The sequence below is a fragment of the Mesocricetus auratus genome, unplaced genomic scaffold (assembly GCF_017639785.1).
Source record: "Mesocricetus auratus isolate SY011 unplaced genomic scaffold, BCM_Maur_2.0 Super-Scaffold_100707, whole genome shotgun sequence".
Taxonomy (NCBI): domain Eukaryota; kingdom Metazoa; phylum Chordata; class Mammalia; order Rodentia; family Cricetidae; genus Mesocricetus; species Mesocricetus auratus.
This window is the reverse complement of record NW_024429269.1, coordinates 11,795,309-11,818,585: the sequence shown is the minus strand read 5'-3', so window position 1 is coordinate 11,818,585 and position 23,277 is coordinate 11,795,309. Positions and strand designations below refer to the sequence as shown.

At 38.2% G+C, this 23,277-nt stretch overlaps 1 protein-coding gene across 1 annotated transcript in view; it reads left to right on the top strand.

Moving 5' to 3' along the window:
* Positions 1 to 23,277, top strand: part of Rnf17 (ring finger protein 17) — a 108,808-nt gene that overhangs the window by 57,067 nt on the left and 28,464 nt on the right. The window contains exons 16-24 of the mRNA XM_040740720.1: positions 1,872 to 2,013; positions 6,287 to 6,440; positions 9,951 to 10,066; positions 11,983 to 12,100; positions 14,424 to 14,541; positions 19,712 to 19,939; positions 20,467 to 20,617; positions 20,764 to 20,882; positions 22,787 to 22,877. Of these exons, the coding sequence (XP_040596654.1) occupies positions 1,872 to 2,013; positions 6,287 to 6,440; positions 9,951 to 10,066; positions 11,983 to 12,100; positions 14,424 to 14,541; positions 19,712 to 19,939; positions 20,467 to 20,617; positions 20,764 to 20,882; positions 22,787 to 22,877 (1,237 nt within the window). The remainder of the gene's footprint in view (positions 1 to 1,871; positions 2,014 to 6,286; positions 6,441 to 9,950; positions 10,067 to 11,982; positions 12,101 to 14,423; positions 14,542 to 19,711; positions 19,940 to 20,466; positions 20,618 to 20,763; positions 20,883 to 22,786; positions 22,878 to 23,277) is intronic.

Genomic DNA, 23,277 nt, shown 5'->3' with positions numbered 1-23,277 from the left:
CCAGTTCCAGGGGATCAGACTTTCTTCTGGTTTCTAAGGGAACGAGGCATGCATGTGGTGTACGTACATGCTTACAGATAAAATATTCATATACATAAATCTAAAAAAATTATTGTGGGCTTTAAACTGAACTTTAGTGGTTTAAAAACATCACTATTGTGATATCTAAGTATAGTTATTTGTGAAAATTGCATTTAGTTTGATTTGAGAAATTAAGGCAAATTAAAGTAGAAGACTGAGGAAATGGCTCAGTGGATAAAAGTGCTTCCCACACAAACTTGAGCGACTGAGTTCTAATCCCAGACCCACATAAAAAACACCTCTGGACTGTAGCTGGACAAATTATGATACAAAGGATTAGAATGAAGTAAGTTAATTTTATTGATGAAAGAATCACTTATGTGAGAAACCGACAACCCAGGGTCAGAACTCCAACAGTTTCTACTTCTCTCCCCAGGTCTTTATCCCACACCCTACATACGAACCTGTTTGGGCGTGGTCAGCGCCACAGGTGCCTAGTAAGATCTCTCCCTACACTGGACACACAGCACAAGCATCTCTCAGTGCTCCTATGGAGAGATGGGAGGGAAGCAGAGGCAGGAGAAGCTGTGGGAGCTCAGGGGCCAGCTAGCCTGACCTACACAGCAGGAGAATGGAGATCTTATGTCAAACAAGGTGGAAAGCTAAGACTTATCTATACCTGAGGTTGTTGTCTGACCACACTTATGTGCTGTGAGCACCCTTAATTTCACACATACCTTACACACACGCGCACACACTCAGGCACACACATGCGGTAGATAAAAAATAGAAAATATGTATAGATACTAAACATACTTTGAGTTTTGTTAACTTCATAAGAAGCTATTAGAGTTACAAGAATTGTGATTTAGCTGTTCCTGACTTAAATTATTTAGCATTTGGGATAGCTTCATGATCACTAATCTATACCTAATGTCTGTATATAACATAGATACCTAGCATTTCCTTTTCCTGTTTGTTTCACATAAACCAAAATTAAGGTGACTTAAGTAACTATGGAGACAGCAGGAGATTCTAAGTCTCTGTCCTGTGTGACTAGATAACTCCAAAAACGGTCCACATAGGTTTCCTTTAGAGAAATAAAAGGCAGAGCATTGAGACTAGGAAGAGCCCCAGAAATTCAGCTGGCCTCACCTGAGCACTGGCCCACAGTAGTCAGTGAGATGTCTTTGACCAGTTACAGCTCCAAGATGCTTTATTACTGAGCCCCTATTTATCCTGGCTGAAAAGTGGAAACCATGCCAAAAAATTAGAAGAAAGACATTGAAAATGGTATACCTTTGGTAAATAAGTCAGTATTTGTACAAGCCAGAAACCTTCATAAGAATGGCTTTGCTTGGGTTAAGACCATGCTGGTGAAACCCACAAAGACAGCTGACCAGACAAGGGGGAGCTCTTGAACCCCAGACTGATGGCTGAGAGGCCAACAGGGGATTGATCCAGACTCCATGAATGCAGTGTCGGTGAGGAGGCCTCAGAAATCTCTGGGGCCTTGGGTAGTAGATCAGTGTTTGCCATGCGTACGAATGAAGTTTGGGAGCCCATTCCACATAGAGGGATGTTCTCTAAGCCTGGACACATGAGGAAGGGCCTAGGTTCTGCCCTGGATGACATGACAGACTCTGGAGATCCCCCCAAGAAGGGCCTCATCCTCCCTGGGAAATGATATGGGAATTGGGTGGGGGGCTGGAAGGGGAGTGGTGGAGGGGCAAGGGAGGAGGGGTGAGAGAGGGAGCTGAAGTTGACGTGTAAAGCATTCATATTTCTAATTTAAATAAAAACATATTGAGGGAAAAAAGAATGGCTTTGCTTATTATGCTTTTAATTAGGTTTAGGTCACAATCACCAAGAAGTCACAGTGAAAAAAATACAATTTTGTGCTATCATCCACCCATTTTGCCTGAAGAGATGACAGAAGTTTCAGTCATGGTTTGCCATATAAATAGCCCCACTGATTTTTATCTTCAGTGGGTAAGTATATGTTCTTTTAAGAGTTTTGGGGTTTTGTCCCCCCTTTTCCCATGCCCTGCGTCCCCACCCAAACTGAGGGCCAAACCCAGGGCCTTGCACTTGCTAGCCACTGAGCTAAGTCCCCAACCCCTAAGATTCAAAACCGTTCTTCTGTACATTTAAGTTTCTTATGAGCTGCAACTTTAAACAGAAAGTTTACAGGATTCATGGCTAATTTAAAATGTCTTTCTCCTACAAATTAGTCAACAGTGGTAGGAAAAACAGGAACGGTACTTACCTGTGAATGTTTCTTACTACCTTGTAGACTCAAGGCAAGGAAAGCTGCTTCCAACCATGAATTTCTATGAACTGTTAGTACTAACTTCAGAGTAGATAAAGGCTTTTCAGATTAAGTTTGGGATGTGTGACTAATCAATTAGTTTAGATATCTGATAAAACAGCCATCTCGTCATTGATTTCTCATTGCTTCTTATGAATTAGCCCATATGAAAACCATATGTCTTTGTGTGAATCACAAAATACTATAATGGGGCCTGAAGAATGCCTTAGCATTTAAGAGCACTGGTATTCTACCAGGGACTCACATATTGGCTCACAAGTGTGTGTAATTCCCATTCCATGGGATCCAGCACCTTCTGGCCTTTAATGATACTAAACATGCAAGTGGTGCACAGGCATGCATGCAGGCAAAACACTTAATACACATATAAGTAAAATAAGTACCATGATAAAGATGCTACTGTCCCTATTGGATGTGGAGTCTGACTACAGGGATAAAGCATCTTGTTGATGGCCACACAGCTCTGAAAGGGTACACCCAGGCTTGAACTAGGCCATGTTACTTCAGAGCCTGTCATCTCCAGTGTAGCACCACACTTGCAGGTTGCCTGGATGATTAGTGGAAGCTTCTAACCCTGTAACCAATTAGAACAGAGAATTCTTCCTTTCAGTGTCCTTTTAGTTTTGTAAATATGCATAATGTTAATTTAACATTTTAGAAATTTTAATTAAAATGTTTTGAGAACTTAATAATTGAGTACCGTATTTACATAATTTCTACTCTTCCCTCTACCCACTCCCTCTCAAATTCATGACCTCTTCTTCTTTAATCATTATTATATACACAAATGCAGCCTGCCAAGTCCACTTAGTGGTACATGCATGCGTGCGTGCGTGAGTATGTGTGTGCGCGTGTGTGCTTTTGTGTGTGTCTGTCTTTCTGTCTATCTGGACACTTGGGTTTGGATAACCTATAAGGGGGCTCGTCCCTAGAAAAGATTGATTCTCTGTCTCTTAGCAGCCATTAATTGGCTGTAGCTCTTCATCTAGGAGTAGGGCCTTGTGGGATTTTCCCATCCTTGCTGGCATGCCGACTGGTGGTATCATTCTACATACAGGTCTTGTTTAGCAACCACATTGTTTAAATTTTATGGGTGCAGTTTCCCCCTCATATATAGAAGACACTATTTTATAGCTGAACTTCTGATTCTTACAGTCTTTTTTTTCTGAGACAGGGTTTCTTTGTATTGTTTTGGAGGTTGTCCTGGAATTCACTCTGTAGACCAGGCTGGCCTTGAACTCACAGATCCACCTGCCTCTGCCTCCCAAGTGCTGGGATTAAAGGCATGTGCCACCAATGCCTGGCGATTCTTACTGTCTTTATGCTCCCATTTCCACAATAGTCCCTGGACCTTCAATATAGGGATTGTATTATAGGTATATTATCAATCGAAAGGATGTTTAAAAAGACTATAGGAAAATATATTACTTTGTTATTTTACACACACTCACGCACACATATTTGAGTGAAGTTACACAATTTGGGGTGAAAATACTCCCTTAAGAGTCATAAACTACCTTAACAAAAACTCCAATGCCAGCACGGAAGTTGTTGGTCAGGACTATAGTAAGACCTGTCTCAAAAAAAAAAAAAAAAAAAAGATTAGGGTTTGTGAATTTACTGCATTCTTGAGTAAAATAGGTTTCTTTTATTAAACTAGGCTATTTTGTATGGTCTGAAAGTATTTTTGAAACTAAAATCTTGCTACTTGTCCTTCAATGACCTAGAACTCAGTATATAGACATAGGCTGGCCTCAGACTCATAGAGATCAGCCTGCCTGTCTCCCAAGTGCTGGGGTTACTGGGATGGACCAGTCCTATTGCATTTTGATTTAAGAGAGAACTACCAATTTATTCTAAAACTGCTAGATAAGTTATAAGGATGTGGATTATTTGTGGCATCAAAGCTATCAGACTAATCAGTGAGCACAAGAAAAATAATCTTACTGTCTGATGAGAGAAGTCAGAATCATGGTCACAGTTACCACATTAATTTTAGCATACTAACGTGAGTTGTAAGTATTATATCTTACAGTGTGTTTCAGCATGAGTATACAAAATCACTAGTAAAAGGTAGGCAAAAAAGGTTTGGCTGAAATCTATGAAACCTTTGGATAGAATAGTCGCTTTGAGGGAAATACAGCATGCATACTCTGTTCAGTAGCATAAGAAGAATGCTGGCAAGATGGCTCATTTGGTAAAAGAAAAACTTGCTGCTGAGCCTAATAACCTGAGATTGCTCTGGAAATTCATGGGGTAGGAGAAAATTAACTTCTGCAAGTTGTTCATCCTCCACAGGGATGGTATAATACATGTACCCACACACACGTAAATGTGATTTTAAAAATATTTAATAGTGTAAGGATAACCACATTGTGGTAGTTTGGATGTAATTGCCACCATAATCTCATAGGGAGTGGCACTATTAGGAAGTGGTTTTGTTGGAGCAAGTATGGCCTTATTGGAGGAAGTGTGTCACTGTGGGGGCAGGCTTTGAGGGTTCCTGTGATAAGAATACTGCCCAGTGAGTCAGTCAACTTCTGTTGGCTGTAAGATGTGGGACTCTCAGCTACTCCAGCACCACATCTGCATGTATGCCATCATGATTCCTGCCGTGATGATAAGGCACTGAACCTCTGAAACTTGTGAGTGAGCCTCCCCAACTTAATGTTTTCTTTCTAAGAGTTGCCATGATCAACACAGCAACAGTAAACACTAACTCAGACACACATAAACCCAGAAGGTGGAAAATTCTGCAGAATAGGAGGGCTTTGTTTTTGTTTGTTTGATTTGTTTTTTTTAATGTTGCAAGTGTGGAGGTCAGAGGACAACTCGCCAGAATTGATCCTCTCCTCCCACCATGTGGATCCCAGAATACTAGGTTGTCAGGCTTGGCAGTAAGCACCTTTGCCTGCTAAGCCATCTCACTAACCCTGATGAGATTAGTCTTTAAATTTTATTTTTATTATTTTAATTGTATGTGTGTAGGTATGCTTGTAAGTGCAGGTGGTGGGAGAGACAAGAGGCTGTGGATCCTCCTGGAGCTGGAATTTCAGGCGGTTTCTAGCCATCTGACACGGTTGCTGGAACAGAACCTGGGTCCTGTACAAGAGCAGCATGCATTCTTAACCACTGAGCCATCTCTCCAGCCCCTGCCCTGGAAAAATTATTCTTAAAAGAGGGCAGGACTAGCTTATAGAGTTAGATTGTGAATTCCTGAGATAATTATTAGAAGCATTATATAATCTTGGATTGCGTAATCATTCAGATCTTTAGAGAAAACTAAAGAGGACCTAGAAACATTAGTAGAAAAGGAACATTTTACTGAAGCAAACTGAGAATTGATGGGAAAATGCTGCTCACTAAATTGTGCATTCAGTGAGCTGGAGAGATGTGCAGTGGTTAAGACCACTGGATGTTTTTTTAGAAGACCAAGATTCAGTTTCCAGCACCCACATGGTGGCTCACAAACATCTGAAATGTCAATTCCAGAAGAATGTAAAGCCCTCTTTTGGTTCCCGTGGGCATCATATAGGCAGATGGCACACAGACATTTATGCAGGTAAATCAAATCACACATAAAATTAAAACCTCTGGGATGGATATGTAAATAAGAGCATCTTTAAATTTAATGTACAGTATGATTTCTGCTAAAAACAAAAGTTTAGAGTATATGTGTATGTATACAGACATGTCTAGATGAATACACAGTAAGTTACCTTGCTGAATGGAACCTTAGTTTTGTTATATCTACATATATTAAATTTATACTGGTTCTGAAATAGTCTCGAGAATAAATTACATAATGCCTGATTGATAGGTCTGTCAATGCAGGGTAAATGTTTATTTATTTCTGAGCAGTGCCTGTAGTGAATTCAATGTGTGAACTTCTGTTTTCTATGAAGCTACAGTGCCATATGCTTTCTTCCTCAGATGGAGAACCTGGATTTTCTATCTCTTTTAAAGACAATTGAGGAATTCTATAAAGGTGAAGATGGAGAAAATCTGGAAATCCTTTGTCCTGTTCAGAATCAAGCCTGTGTAGCTAAATTTGAAGATGGAATTTGGTATCGTGCAAAAGTCATCGGTAGGAAAGTGCATGTTGTTTCTACAGGAAATGTTGTATGTCAGAGCTAGCATCGTTGCACTGTTAGAAAGTAAACCATGGAGATGGTGTTACCTTCTCTTGCCATGTGCTCTGTCGTGTCTTCAGAACGAAGTGGTAGCAGTAGGAGGTGAATCTCTGTTTACCGGAATTTGATCTTTTTGATTGGAAATTAATCATCAGGAATCTAGATAGAAAACCAGTAGATGATGCAAAGCAGCAAAGATCCATTCTTGAAAGTTGGCTGTCTCTACCTTCATCTCTGTTTCTTGCTATTTTTTGTTTGCTTGTTTATTAAAGTACAAATCTATTAGTTTCCTTTCTGAAATGCTATATTCCTCTTTCCTAGGGAATTGTTTTATTATTTAATTTTCCCTTTTTTGTACATTTTCTGTATTCTTCTTAAGTGGTTGATTTAGCTCAACAAATAATACAATTAGAGCTCAGTATGATGACTCACACCTATAATCCAAGCACTGAGGAAGCGAAAGAAGGAGACTCACTTCAGAGTTATCTTCAGCTACATCTCAAGTTCAAGGCTGACCTGAACTGTGTGACTGTATATCATGTGTCAGAAACAACAGCAAGAACTATTACAAAGTGAAGTGATAAAAAACTGAAAGTAAAACCCTGTTTTGTGGCCCTGTCTGTAATCTTAGGTGCTGTGGAAGCTAGGGTAGAAGGTCTGAAAGTCCATGGTCTGACGTGACTTATCTAAAACCCTGTCTCAGGATGAAATGGTAAAACAATCTGTGGACATGCGTAGCTAAACAATAGAGCATTGGCCCAGCATTGTATCAGGTTTGCTTTAGTTTCCAATAGCACAAAAATAATAAATATAAATAAATAAAGATTGGAGATTAAAGATTTCTGAAAAGGGAGGTCCTAGCACCAAATATAGAAAAAGTATGTTTGTTACTCCCCTACCTATGGCTATGAAAGAACAATTATGTATGAAGCTGTTGGGTTTCAGAAGTTAGACATAGTGGAGACAGTTTAGTCCAGGATACTATGCTCTGGTTTTTGTTTGGTTTGGTTTTACTTCAGTAAAACTCATGTCAAGACTTGGTCCTCAGTGTATCAGTATTGGAAGGTCGAACCTTGTGGGAGATTTTTTGGGGGTCATGAGAGCAGAACTTTTCCTGAAGTATAAACTCTTGTTCTGGATTAATCACCAATCGAGTTGGTGGTTTCAAACCAGGCTGCTTCCCACTCTTCATCATGCACCTGCTCACCCTTCCACTTTCCACTGTGAGTTGAACATCTTTACCAGAAACCAGGCAGACTGTAGCCTTGAGTCATGGTGGTGAACGTTTTCATCATCTCTCTGCACATTTTCTATGTTCTTCTTAAGTCTACCTAACCTTTAATCCCAACACTTAGGGGTTGGACGCTCTAGAACAGTGAGCCACACATACCACTTTTTCTTTATAGGTAATATAAAAAAAGGAACAGGTCCTGTTTATAGGTATATACCTTTTATTTAAAAGATTGAGTTTAGTTTGGCACTATTCAAAATGGTTTCCCTTAACTAGCTACTACTAAAATGGAAAATTCCAAATGTTATATGAAAATCATTTAGTCTTTCAAATTAAGTTTTCTATCCTTAGTCGTCATTGATTTTAATTCAATCTGTGGTTAGTGTCTTAAAATGGCTAAAACATTTCAGAAATAGTCTTTTGAATGTCTTTGCTTGAGTTGCTATAACTAAATAGCACAGACTGTGTTGCTCATAAACAATAGAAATATTACTCACACTTCTGGAGTCTGAGAAGTCTAAGTCAATGGTGAGGGTCTAGTCTCGTCTCCCTGCTTCTAAGAGTTATTAGCCTTACTGTATCTCTCAGGAAACACAAATGCCATTTCCTTAAATGACAGAATGATAAACATAAGTCAACATTTTTATTTTACAAACAAGCCATTTTTCCAAGGGCTCCTAGTCCCAATCTCTAGAGCAGAGACCTTATCACTCAGTCACCTCTATTGTTGTATTGGGGATTAAGCTTCAACATGAATTTTGGAAGAAACAAAACTGTTTAAACCATAGGAGTAAAGATACCAGTGCAACTGTTTTAACAAATGCATGTGGAATAAAATAAATATTTTATATCTTTAAAGTCTTGGCAATTAGGATTATTGGCTTCAAATCATTTACTTGTTGAACAGTGAACTCTTTTAAGTAGTGATTATGGAGAAACATTCAGTCTTCATGGCAACTTTGAAGATAGAGTGAAAAATCTATATATGACTCAATGGTTCTATCTTCTTGCATCTTCCATAGCTTTACTGGATGTTACACTAAAGGCTGTACATGGTACCTGGTTTGTTTGGTTTGCTTTTATTTTCTAGTGTCTGTTGCATTTACTGCCTCATCTCCTCTGGTTCCTTTGTAATTTTTGCAGCTGGCTAGGGGTGACTTTACTTTTATCTGTCATTTCTTCTTAAAATCTTTAATACTTCTCTCAAGGCTCGAGTTACAGATATTATCTATTTATTTGTTACTGTGTGATATTTTATTTATAGCTCTTTAGTCTACTCCTACCCATGTTTGTATCACTATTTTAAAGCTATAAACTCTAATTCTAGGTTGATCATTATGACAGATTTTCACTTGCATTATTTTGTTGTAATTTATATATTTTCCTAATACCTCAAAAATTTTCATATGATTAAGCCTTTAGGATAGTCTTAGTTTCAATGTACTTTTAAACCATGGAAGCATTCTTCCATTTTTCCCCCTAACTGGTAGTGTTTAATCTCTAAGATGGCCACACATTTGTTGTTCTGAGACTTCATGTCACCTGGCAGTACACTTCATTGTTACTCGGTATTAGAGCCTATATTTATCACTTCAATCTACTCTGCTGTTTTGGTGCTGCCATCCTCCATTGCTTTACTCAGAAAAAATGAAAGAATAAATAAGAAGTAAATGTAGGACTCCCCTGCCTACTGGCTCTATTCTCATATCATACCATACCATAGCCTTCTCATATCATTTCATACCATAGCCTTCTACAGTTTAAAACTGCATCTCAATCAGACTCTTAAAAAATAAAAATTATGGTGCTGATAATTGAGACTTGTAGCCTAGAGGTGCATGTAGGGGCCTGGGAGATTTCTTCACCACCTCAGCCATCACATGTGTTTGCTACCATAGGGATAGCCTCTACAAGTGTCATTCTGAGTTCCAGTGCTATGCCACCTCTTCTACTTCTGATCAGTCAGTACTACTGGATTGCTTCCTCTCTTGTAGTGATGTGTTACTACATTCATCTTTCAGCTTCAAAATGAGAGCAACACATTTCATAGCCCTGTATGAATGCTCAGGAAGTAAAAGCTTTGACCATCCATTTGGGGGTGATCTCATATTGAGTCAGTTTGTCCTTATTCAAGTTTCTGCATAATTGAGCTTCTTAAATTTTCTTTAAAATATAGACCAGACTAACAGAGAGATCTGTACATTTGTGATTTCTAATTTCATAACTTTTAAAGGATTGCCTGGACATCGGGAAGTAGAAGTCAAATATGTAGACTTTGGTAATACTGCAAAAATAACACTTAAAGATATGCGGAAAATAAAGGATGAGTTTCTGGACCCTCCAGAAAAGGTAATTTGCCTGTTATGAACACTACAACTATGATATTAGCCCAGTATGAGATAGAAGTTCTTTGTGCATAGAAATGCCATGTTAATGACTATTGTTATCTGTAAACAGTGTCTGATACAAGAAATATAAATGAAGTGCTGCTTTAGATATAAAATACTCTTTCAGAAACACTGTGTGGAACTAGAAAGTAGAGCACTTGCCTAGCTTGTACAAGGCCCTGGTTCAGTCCCAAGCTCTGCAATAATAATAATAGATATATGTTACCAAATAAATATAAACATTTAATATATGTATATTTCAGATAAATAGCCACTGGAGTGGAGCTTTTCATTCATCCCTATGAGCTATTATGTCATGTGCTAAGAGTTTCCGTTTTATGACATATTGAGTGATAAAGCTCATCTCAGAAGTTTACTGTTGTTTAATTACTGTGTTAGTAGTCAAAGGTCTACAATAGAAAGAGAAATATGAGAGAATATGTAAAATATTTAACTGTGGTGATCTCTGAGAAGTAGACTAAGGAGGCTTACTTCTAATTTATATTTGCTTGTTATTAAAATTTTTACTAAGATGTCTTTTTTAAAATATGTCACTTTATTCGATTTTAAAATGTATTATATATTTTATTTTTCTTTTGTGTGTATGTGTATGTACACAGATATGTCACAGCACTCATGTAATTAAAGAGACAACTTGTAGAAATTGGTTCTCTCCTTCCATTATGTGGACTCCAGGGACTCAGATTTTCTGACTTGGAAGCATATAACCTAAACTGTGGAACCATCTCACCAACACAGACTGTTTTGTTTTACATAGAAAGTACCATAAAAAGAATCTAGAAAATGCAGATGAGCAAAACTAAGGGAATCACTCAAGAATATTCGGTGGGGCTTGATATATGGCTCAGTTGTTAAGAGCATTGGCTGCTCTTCCAAGAACCCTGGTTTGATTCCTAACACTCACATGGCAGCTCACAGCCATCCATAGCTCCAGTTCCAGGGCTTCTGATGTCCTCTATGGTCTCTGTGGGCACCAGGAATGCATGTGATGCATAAACATGCAGGAAAATATATGCATTACATAAATAAATATTTTGTAATATATTCAACTTTTTAACCAGACATGGTGGCACATACCTTTAATCTCAGCATCCAAAAAGAGGAATACAGATCTCTGAGTTAAAAACCAGCCTGGTCTACATACCAAGTTCTGTATCATCCAGAGTTACATGGTAGAGCCCTGTCTCAAAAAAAATCAGTATTTTTAATATATGTTCTTGTAGGATATTCACAATGTTTTTTTACTGTGTAGCTTTGGCTGGCCTGGAACTCGCAGATGAATCTCTTGGGAGTTTCAGGATGGCCTCAAACTCCCAAGGGATTCACCTGCCTCTGCCTCCCAGGTTCTGGAATTAAAGGCATGAGCTACATGCCCAATCATCTTTCATACTTTTAACAGTTCTAGAATTAATATAAATTGTCCTATATGTCTACATTTCTCCCTTTATACTATATCATAAATGTCTTTTCAAATAAATGCTTGCCATTCTTATGATATAAGAATTGTAATAATTTCATTCAACCAAATAGTTAATTCCAATTATTTTTATTTCTGAAGCTATTTTATAAGTGTTTCACATATTTCATAATTTCTAAATAAGTTTGAATTAAAGAGTTGTTTTGAGTGTTTTACTTGATTTGGTTTAGGGCTTACCTTCCTTCCTCACTCCCTCCCCCCTCCCCCACCCCTCTTTCTTTCTTTCTAGTTCTGGAGTTAGAATCCAGGACTTGGAGCATGCTTTTCCAATGTTGCACCAACCAAGCCATGTAAATATTAGCTTTCTACATGTATATAAGACTTTGAAATAACTAGAAATTAAGTTCATATTATTAATAGTGGAATTTCATTTGTTACAGGCAATTAAATGTAAGTTGGCATATATTGAACCAAGTAAAAGAACACAGTGGTCCAAAAAGGCTAAAGAAAAATTTGAAGAAAAGACTCAAGACAAATTTGTGACGTGTTCTGTTATTAGTAAGCTATTTCTATCTTTGTTTATTATTGTTAAATAATGTTAACATTATATAACAATGGTCATATCTTAGAATAAATTCAGTATGACTTGAGTAGTAATAATGAGAATTAACATTCATTTAGAATTAAGATTGTGGGATTTTTGCTTCCATTAAAGCCTTACAGTCAAAGCACATAAGACAAAAAGAATCATACCATTGAAGACTAAAGTCATCCTTTTGATAGTGGTTTGTACCTATAGTATCTGCTACTTAGGAATCACTGAGACCAGGAACTTGAGGCCAGTCTCAGAAATATAGCCAGGTCCCATTTAAAACAATGAAATCTTCGAATCACCTTCACTGTGGCCTCTTGAAAACTTGAAGACGGAAATTAACTTATTTACCTGCATTTACTGAGTCTAAGATTTAATCTTAAGCAAGTAAATGGAGACAGAACATGGTTGGTAAATAGTTTTGTTTGCTTACTTTTGTACTTGTTTTTCTTTCATTTGTCCCACATGAATTCAGTTTTAGACTCTCCATATTTTGAAAAAAGTTACTCCAGTTTTGTAAGAGTTCAGGTCTACAATCCTAGTTGACCACTAGCCCACATTTTTCTAACACAAGTTCTGAAAATCAAAAGTTGAATAACTGAATCTGATTTCAATTCTTATGATATGGGTGTTTTTATCTGAATTGGGGAGCCTTTATTTCCTTTACATGAGCTACACTTTTACATTTATGTGTGTGTGTGGTCTGCTTGCCCCACACTTCATTATGGGTACATGTGTGGAGGTCAGAAGACAACTTTTATAAGAGTCAGTTTTCTGTTTCCACCATGTGAGTCCCTAGAATCAAACTGTAGTCATCAGACTTGACACAGGCACCTTTACCCCCTCAACTATCTTGCCAACACTTGGATTTTTTTCTTGATTACCCTTGCTCATTTAATCATGTTTTACTACCAGTGACAGCCAACACTAATTATACCATAGTTGTTTACTTAATAGGATAATTTGATTTAAGGAATGCCAAAAGGTCCTGAACAATCCCAACCACTACCCACTTTAGGGTGAACACTGATGAGAATGGAAGCTTTCTATTAGTATAGATTCCCAGCTCTTAGAGCAGGAATAAGTTTGAAAGGAAGAAATTAGGGATGACCATAAAGAATAATGGTAAAGCATTATCCCTGCTGAATTTAAAGAACTCTGTAAGAAGTCTAGAACTATGGAAAGTAGGAGGGTCAGATTATCAAAGCTCACCACTACTTAGCCATCCATTCTAGAGAATTTATATGAGACATTGAACAGTAATAAGAAATGATATTCTATCTGTTAAAAATGTTTTCTAGTATGTATTCTTAAACTATATCATGTGTTACTGCTAGCAGCTGGTTATCTTTTTATTTAGAATTGCATTCTGAGTAGCAGCTACCAACTGCTATTAATTTTGTAAAATATATAGTCATGTACTGATTCAGTATATATTTGAGACATTGTTTCCTAAAGAAAATTTTTGTTACTTATTCAGATACTTTTTCAGCAAGTTCCTTGCTATATACTACTAAGAAGATAATTAATTTTTACCCTTAATTAACTCTGTTTGCTGTAAGAAGTACAGCAATTTTCTCAAAGAAAAAAATAGATAATTTATCCTAAATAAAGAAAAGTAACAAAAAATACTAGTTATTTGAGAGTTCTAGATTTTTGTTTTCAACTTTTTTTTGTTTTGTTTTGTTTTTTTCAAGACAGAGTTTCTCTGTATTGTTTTGGAGGTTGTCCTGGACTCGCTCTGTAGACCAGGCTGGCCGTGAACTCACAGAGATCTGCCTGCCTCTGCCTCCCAAGTGCCGGGATTAAAGGTGTGTGCCACCAACACCTGGCTTGTCTTCAACTTTTTATTAGCCTTAGAAAAACTATGTCACAGTAGACACTAGCTAAGTTAATAAGTTAATTTTCATTCACTTCTATCTTTTTGTATTCCATAAAACAATATGAAAATACAATAATATTTCTTCCTTTGAAGATACATTAATTTTTATTTTATGAATGCAAAAACTTTAAGTAGCTTTTGATTCATCCCAGAACAAAATAGCATGTGATAACCTAAAACAAAATCTTAGTACTCTCTACAAATGTACACTTGGGGATTTACAGGCAGTCACTGTGGCTTCAGAATACTGCTCTGACTCCTAGGGAAGCTGTAACATGATTCAGCCAGAAGTCTTATGTATGCAAAAGTCAGAAATTGCTTCCAATTTTTAAAAGAGAAATTTACTAATTTAGTGCACTTTGTAGCACATGTCTTTCTTTTCCCAACTAGTTTTAATGGTTTTACAGAGATTCTGGAAAATAATGAGCTCTTGGTTGAGCTTTTTGATTCTCGGGCTCCTGGAGCAACTGCTATTAGTATTAATGACCAGCTTGTCAAAGAAGGCCTAGCATCTTATGAAGCAGGGTAAGTAGTTGGTGCATCATCACTCCGTTTCATAGGTAATGCTTTAATCACATGCATCAGAGACAAGATGGTAAGGGGGATGGTTGGAGTTATTAGGCTAATGAGAAATAAGCAGCCAGTGGCTGATGTGATCTCGGGAGCAGAAGGGCAGGGTGGTAGTGATGGTGGGTGGGTGGGTGGTTTAACGGTCAACTAAAGGAATTCTTCCACAGTGGAGACATGCAAAGAGGGTAGTTCTACAGGGTCTTTTCCCTCAAGAAAGCCAACATCTGAACACCTGTTAGCATAGCTAAAGAGACAGCAACCTCCAGCCAAGGCTTACAGAAACTCCTACCAACAGTAATGGCCTATGATCATGATCCCCCTTTCACTGTTAAGTCTCATGTGGAAGGGAAAGAAATGAGAGCGAACACTTACAACTATATTGAAAGTTATCTTTTAAATGCTGGGGCTTGGGGGGTCTGTGTGTGGGACATCATGTACATATGCCTGCATGTGTACCCATGGAAACCAGTGATCAAACACAGGTGGCATTCCTTTAGAGCCATGTGAATTATTTTTGAAACATTATCTTCCGGTGCTACCTGGGGATCACATACTATGGTAGTCTGGCTGTCTGGCCAGTGAGACTCAGGGATCCTCTTGCTCTGTTTCCACAGTACTAGGATTACAAGTAGGTACCACCATGCCTGGTTTTTTTTTTTAACACTTTTTTATTATATATTTAAATTAGAAACAAGCTTGCTTCCCATGTCAGTCCCAGCTCCCTCTCCCTCCCCTCCACACCAACTCCTGCTCACCAGCCCCTCCAGCCCCCCCAACCAATTTCTACTCCATTCCCCAGGGAGGGTAAGGCCCTCCATAGGGGATCTCTAGAGGCTGCCCAGGCTCTCTCCCAAGTGTCCAGATTGAGAGAGCATCCCTCATTGTGGGATGGGCACCCAAAGTCCATTTGTGTGCCAGTGATAAATACTGATCTACTACCCAAAGCCCCATAGATTGCATAGATCTCCTCACTGATACCCACATTCAGGGGGTCTGGATCAGCCCCATGCTGGCCTTTCAGCTATCAGCCTGGGGTCCAAGATCTCCCCCTTGTTCAGGTCAGCTGTTTCTCTGGGTTTCACCAGCCCAGTCTTGACCCCTTTGCTCATCACTCCTCCTTCTCTGTCAATGGGTTCCAGGAGTTCAGTTCAATGTTTAGCTGTGGGTGTCGGCCTCTGCTTCCATCTGTCACTGGATGGAGGTTCTAGGATAGTATGTAAGATAGTCATCAAAATCATTATCAGGAAGGGGCATTTAAAGTAGTCTCTCCACTACTGCTTAGTTTGCCAGTTGGTGTGTCATCCTTGTAGATCTCTGGAGATCTCACTAGTGCCAGATCTCCCCTCAAACCTAGGATGACTCCCTCTATTATGGTCTCTCAATCTGCTCTCCTCTATTCTTCCCCCAGCTCAACCTTCCTGCTCCCGCTTGTCCTCCTCTCCCCTCCTTTTATCCCCCTCCCTTTTTCCTGCCCCCCCCATGCTCCCAGTCAGCTCAGGAGATCTTGCCTCATTCCACCTTCTCTGGAGTACCTTGCATATCTCTCTTAGGGTCCTACCTGTTTCCCTGACTCTCTGGCAGTGGGATTATAGGCTGGCACTCCCCTGATTCATTTCTAAAATCCATATATGAGAGAGTACATGCCATGTTTGTCTTTTTGTGACTGGGTTACTTTATTCAGGATGGTTTCTTCTAGTGCCATCCATTTGCCTGCAAATTTCTCAAGATTCCATTGGTTTTTTTTCCCCGCTGAGTAGTACTCCATTGTGTAAATGTACCACATTTTCTCTATCCACTCTTCAGTTGAGGGGCATCTAGGTTGCTTCCAGGTACTGGCTATTACAAATAATGCTGCTATGAATATAATGGAACAGACATCCTTGTATGAATGTGCATCTTTTGGGTATATGCCCAAGAGTGGAATTGCTGGTTCTTGTGGTAGACTGATTCCCATTTTCCTGAGGAATCTCCATACTGATTTCCATAGTGACTATATGAGTTGGCACTCCCACCAGCAATGGAGGAGTGTTCCCCTTTCTCCACATCCTCTCCAGCATAAACTGTCATTGGTGTTTTTGATTTTAGCCATTCTGACAGAAGTAAGATGGTATCTCAGAGTTGTTTTGATTTGCACTTCCCTGATTGCTAGGGATGTTGAGCACTTTGGTGTTTTTGTTGGTTAGTTGGTTGGTTGGTTGGTTTGGTTTTGTTTGCCAAGACAGGGTTTCCCTGTATAGCTTTTGAAGCCTATAGTGGCACTCACTCTGTAGACCAGGCTGGCTTCGAACTCACAGAGATCCACCTGCCTCTGCTTCCTGGGTGGGTGGTAAAGGTGTGTGCCACCACCACCCAGCTGCCTAGTTTGTTTTTTGTTGTTGTTGTTGTTTTGTTTTAATATGAGTGCTGGGAATCAAACTGAGGTCCTCGTGCTGGTATAATAAACACTTTACCAATTGAAGTATCTCTTCAGCCCCCAAAGCCAGGATTTCCTCAAGATGCACAGATAGTTAAGTGAATTTTAACAAATAGTCATATATCCATCAAGTTGTGCTCTAACCTTCATGAGTATACTATGGGATGTGCATGCCTATATACATATACCACATACACACACAAATGCAAAACTTAATCCACAAGCCAGTGTCTATGGTGACTATAGATTTAAAAAAAGGTCTAGGGGTAAAAGGAAATTCCTGTGCACTGTGACAAAAACCTTTCTTCTAAGATCAGGAATAAGAACTAGGGCAATTTCAGCCATTCTGTTCAGCACAATACTGGAGTCATAGCAGAGCACTTAAACATGAAAAAGAAAAGTATCCAACATGGACAAGAAATATTTTAAATTATTGTTGTTCATAGATACTTTCATCTTACATGTTAAAAACATTTAAAGGATCTGCAAACTATTAATAAATAAATTTAACAAAAGGAACAGGTTATGAAGTCAGCATGTTATGGTTTCAGAAGGCATGATTCCCAAGAGTAGATACAATAATTGAGATGTGTTTGAGTAATAGGAGCTTTCACATAATCAATGTATTAATCCAATGATGGATTCATAATTTAGTGGTGTTATTGGAAATGGATGTAAACTTTTGGAGACTGGGACTAGTTGGAAGATGGAAGTCACTGAAGATGTCACTATGGTGGCATATCTTGGCCCAGGGTCTTCTCTGTCTCGCTCTTTCCTAGTCACCTTGAGTTAAGCAGCTTCTTCCACACATGCCTTCATCGTGGTATTGCACCTCATCCCAGGCCCACCACACAGTGGGTCCCACCAACCTTTGACCAAAACCTCTAGAAGCAAATCTTTCTTCATTGTTAATTTCTACCAGCTGTCCACCATGTGACAGAAAGCCTAGCAATAAAATCAGTTCATTTTACATGATAATGGAAATTTTATAAAGAAATGAAGAATGTAGTTCATTTACAGCAGCATCAAGAAGAATAACTTGCCTTAAGAATTAGCCAACATGCTCACAGTGGTGGCACACACCTTTAATCCCAGCACTTGGGAGGCAGGTGGATCTCTTGGCCAGCCTGGTCTACAGAGCAAGTTCCAGGACAGCCAAGGCTACACAGAGAAACCCTGCCTCAAAAAAAAAAGGAGGAGGAGGAGGAGAAGAAGAATTATTTTTATTAAGGAACATGGGGCTGGAGAGACAACTTAGCAGCTAAGAACACTGGCAACTTTTCCAAAGGTCCCATGTTCAATTCTCAGCATCCACATGGTGCTCACAACCATCTGTAACTCCAGTTCCAAGGATCCGTCACCGTTTTTTGGTCTGTGCATGCACATGGTGCACAGACATACTGGCAGGCAAAACACCCAGACACAAAATAATTAACTAAAGGTGGGTGGGGGGAGCCTTATGGAGTAGAAACCAGACATTTTATGACAGATATTAAAGAAGACATAAATAAGTGGAAATGCATCACATGTTTATGGATTAGAGCACTTGATGCCATCAGTACCACCCTAAATGAGCAAGAAACTAATGGTCCCTATCCAAATCCTAACAACAGCTTTTGGAGAAATAGAAAAATCCATGCTAAAATTCATATGGAAATTCAAATAGTAAGTAGCTGGAACAGTCCTGAAGAACCTAAGAACGAGTACATCTAAATTTCAAATCTTACTACAAAGCTACAATAATCAAAACAATGTGGTATCAGCAAGTACATAAAGGAAGTACATAAATCTGGTACTCAGAAGATATGTGGTACCCTGAGTGAAATGACAGACTCTAGATATCCCCTATGTGGAAGGAAGTGGCAATAGGATGGGAGGATGGGGGGATGGTGGGGGAGTGCAGGAGGAGGGGAGGGAGAGGGAACTGGGATTGACATGTGAAACAAGCTATTTAAAATTAATAAATAAGAGGAAAAAAAGAAGATATGTGGTGGATGATTTTCATGGAGTTGGCAACATATAAATGATAAACAAGGAAAGATGAAGTTACCTCAGAGAGGTTGTCATACATGGGGAAGGGGTGAGATGGTAAGCCTGAGACAGGTGAAACTAGAAGCAGATACTACTTGAAAAAGTAGCTGTATTGAGTTCAGGTGAGAACTGAAAACTATCCATTAGATTTGGCAAAAACAGAAAAACAACACAGCAACAACAACAAAAACCTGTTAGTGATCTTTGAACCAGATCTGAGCTTATTGCAAGTTTGTTTTTTCTTCATCTAGTTGTCTATGGTTAAAATATAACCTGTTAAGTGTAAAGTACTTTAGTTGTTTTGTTCAGTGCATTCTAATGGTAATTACATTCTTGTTGACAAACTGATACTTTTTACTGATCAATACTCTCTAGCCAAAGGTTGATAAACTCAGAGTTGGTTTCTTTGTGAGTACAGGATATCAGCGGGAAGAGTTGAAGTTATGAGTAAGATTGGTAAATTAGTGTTTTTAAAGTAGGAAGTTTGGGTTTAACTTTGGTTTTGTGTGTGCTTGCTTTGACATTGGTGAAGTACTCTTTTTTTAACTCACCTTTAGTAATTACTATTGATAGCAAGCTTTGGAAACAGAAAATCATAGATAAAGCATGTTTATCTCTAAAAATAAGCAAATATTAATATCTTACTAATTACTCTTTTTGCCAATTTCTGTTATTTTTCAGATATACCCTCAAAGATAAGTCTACAAAGCATCTTGAAGTATGGGATCCTTCTCCTGAAGAAATCATTTCAAGTGAAATAAACAGCTTAAGTCCTCTATCTGTAAAATCTCTACCTAACGAGAATTTCCAGTCCTTGTATAACAAGGAGTTGCCAGTGAATATATGTAATGTAATTTCTCCTGAGAAGATTTACGTTCAGTGGTTATTAACAGAAAACTTACTTACTAGGTATAATATATAATGAAAGCAATTGCCTGTTGTTTTATTCTTCTTATACTTTGCTGCAAATATCTAGATTCCATCGTGTTTAATTTTTTTTAAGTCATGAGATTATTTCGACTAAATTGTCTCTAAACTCTCTTGAAAAGTATAACATCTCTTTTTTGGCTGTTGTCATACTACAATTTATGCCGTAAGAACTTACTAACCCCTCATTCCATGATAGCCTATGTTTAGTGTTGAGGATTGTGGCAGTCAAAAGGGGCAATTCTAGGGGATGATAAAGGAATAATACAATAAAGCATTTGAGGAGGAGAATGGTTTTATGATGTTTAAGGAAGACATTACAGAGACAGTGTCTTTTCAAATGTGTCTTGAGCAGAGGGAATAATTAATTCAAAGGTAGAGATGCTTTATATCGTCAAAGAACGTTGCATCCAGATTGGCCAGAGAGGAGTGACCAAAGGGTTTTAGAAGAAAATGTCAGAGAATTAGATAAGAAATTATTTGAAATTAAAAGGTTTTGTATCCTACAGTTTGGAAGAGAAGATGACAACTACCTATGAGCACTCTGAATGGAAACCTGTTAGATGGGAACGTGACATGCACTGTGCTGTTAAGGTTACAGCTAAAAGTCAGTGGAGAAGAGGCCAGATTATCAAAATGGTTACAGACACGTTGGTGGAAGTAAGTGTAGAGTTAAACATAGTTATGAAAGTGCATTTTAATTTTTTTCTGTGATTGCTTACTTCAGTTCTTATTATGCTTTACAATTTGAAAAAAAAATCTTGAAATGTTGCCTTTCCCTAAACTTAAATTTACTGTTCTCATAGGTCTTGCTGTATGATGTGGGTGTTGAACTGGTAGTGAATATTAACTGTTTAAGAGAACTTCAAGAAAATCTAAAGACAACAGGAAGATTATCTTTGGAATGTTCACTTGTTGATATAAGGTATTTTTTAGCTGAGCATTATTTAGCTGAGCACAATAATTTAGCATTATTGTGTATTACCATTTTAAATATTAGCATGTTTTCTTGTCAGCTTTAATTAATGCATTCTGAAACTTTCATACACTCTCATTAAGGGATTTTTGAGAGGGGTATTGAGACAAGGTCATCCCATGTCAGTGGTTCTCAACCTATGGGTTGTGACCCCCAGTGGGGTCACATATCAGATATCCTGCATATCATATATTTACAATTGTAAATATATTTACAATTCATAACAGTGGCAAAATTACAGTTATAAAGTAGCAATGAAATAATTCTATGGTTGGGGTCACCAAAACGTGAGGAACTAACTGTGTTAAAAAGTTGAGAACCACTGTACTATGTAGTCCTAGAATTCATTCTGTAGACCAGGCTAGCCTCAAACTCATCTGCCTCTGACTCCTGAGTGCTGGAATTAAAGATATGTATCAGCACACCCAGATTTATTAATGGTTTTAAGAAGAGGGAATAATAAATGTTTGAACCTATATTTTTAATAGCATTAAAGAAATAGAAGGAAGCTAAATAGAATTCAAACTGTTGAAAATAAAATGTTTTGAGGAAAAATTAAGGCAGATGGAAATAAAATATGTTTCATAAGTTTCCAGTTATACAAGAAGATAGATGTGTAAATTAGTAATAGTAGTAGATGGTATGAAAGACCAACAGAAAATAGAATCAGAAAACAGAAAATCAACTGAATGTGATGTCCATGCGTGTAATTCTAGCATTCAGGAGACAGAGGCAAAAGGGATCATAAGTCTAAAAACCAGTCTAAGCTACATAGTAAGACCTTTGCCCAAAAAAGGCATAGTTTAGAACAAGATGATTAGCAGAAAAGTGTTTGAAAAGCGATGACAGTTTGCAACCCAAGAAAAGCTAGAAGTAGCCGGGCGGTGGTGGCGCACGCTTTTAATCCCAGCACTCAGGAGGCAGAGGCAGGCGGATCTCTGTGAGTCCGAGGCCGGACTGGACCGACAGCCTCCGAAACAATACAGAGAAACCCTGTCTCGTAAAAAAAAAAAAAAAAAAAAAAAAAAAGGAGGAGGAGGAAAAGCTAGAAGTAAATATCAGAAATGCGGGCTAAGTTGGAAAGTGCAAAGTACATCTGACTGCAGAAATGACTTTGTGGGTGGAGACACTTGGCCACTATGCCTAATGAGTCCAGTCTCCAGGATCTACTTGCTGAAGAGAACCAGTGCCCCAAGGTGTCCTCTGACCTCCACATTCATATTTGGCATTTGTGAATGTGCACACACATACTCAGAGTATAACTTTTAAAAGAGAACCAAGAATAATTTTAATTTTGAAAAAATCCAAAGGATTCAAAATAAAAAAGATTTCTAACACCCAAGAAGAATCAACATAAGTTTAATAGACATCTGAAGAAAAAAACTGTAATTCATGAAAGACTTGAGAACTATGAAAGTACATGGTTTATCAAAGAAAATCAATTCAGAATAGTCAACTCTCAGAGATAATTTAGTAAACTTTGTTTACAAAAGAAAAGTCTAACATCATCCCTAGTGCCTTATAATAAAGCATAATTGACATTTAAATTCTTAAAGAAGAGGGAAGCTATAAGTTTTATATCGAGCCAAACTTGAGGGTAGCTGTAGATAATAGATACACATATGAGATATTTTATATATATAAATACAGAGATATTATATATATGAGCTCACATAGAAAGGGGATAAAGGTAATGAAAATGGGAAAGAAAATTATGAAGATAGCATAAATCCATGTTCACATTTGTTTCTCACTGTAAAAGGGTTCAAACTGTGTGTGTTTATTTTATTTCTAAATATGTCAGTACTCTGTGATACTCATTGTAATACTAATAGTTACTACTTTTGCTTCAGACCAACTGGTGGAAGTGACAAGTGGACAGCAACAGCTTGTGACTGTCTTTCATTGTACCTTACTGGAGCTATAGCAACCATAATCTTACAGGTAGGTAGAATATCCTGGCTAGTTTCATGTCAACTTGACACAAGCTAGAGTTGTCTAAAAGGAGGGAGCCTCAATTGAGAAAGGAGCATTTTTTAATTCGTTACTAATGGGGGATGGCCCAGCCCATTGTGGGTGTTGCCTCCTGTGGGCTGGTGCTTCTGGGTTCTACAAGAAAGCAAGCTAAGCAAACCAGGAATAGCAAACCAGTAAACAGCACTCTTCCATGGCCTCTGCATCAACTCCTCCTCAAGGTTCCTACCCAATTTGAGTTTTTGTCCTGACTTCCTTCAATAATGAATAGTGATATGGAAGCATAAGCCAAATCAAATCTTTTCCTCCCCAAGTTGCTTTGGTTACAGTGTTTCATCACAGCAGTAACCCTAACTAAGATACAAGGTAA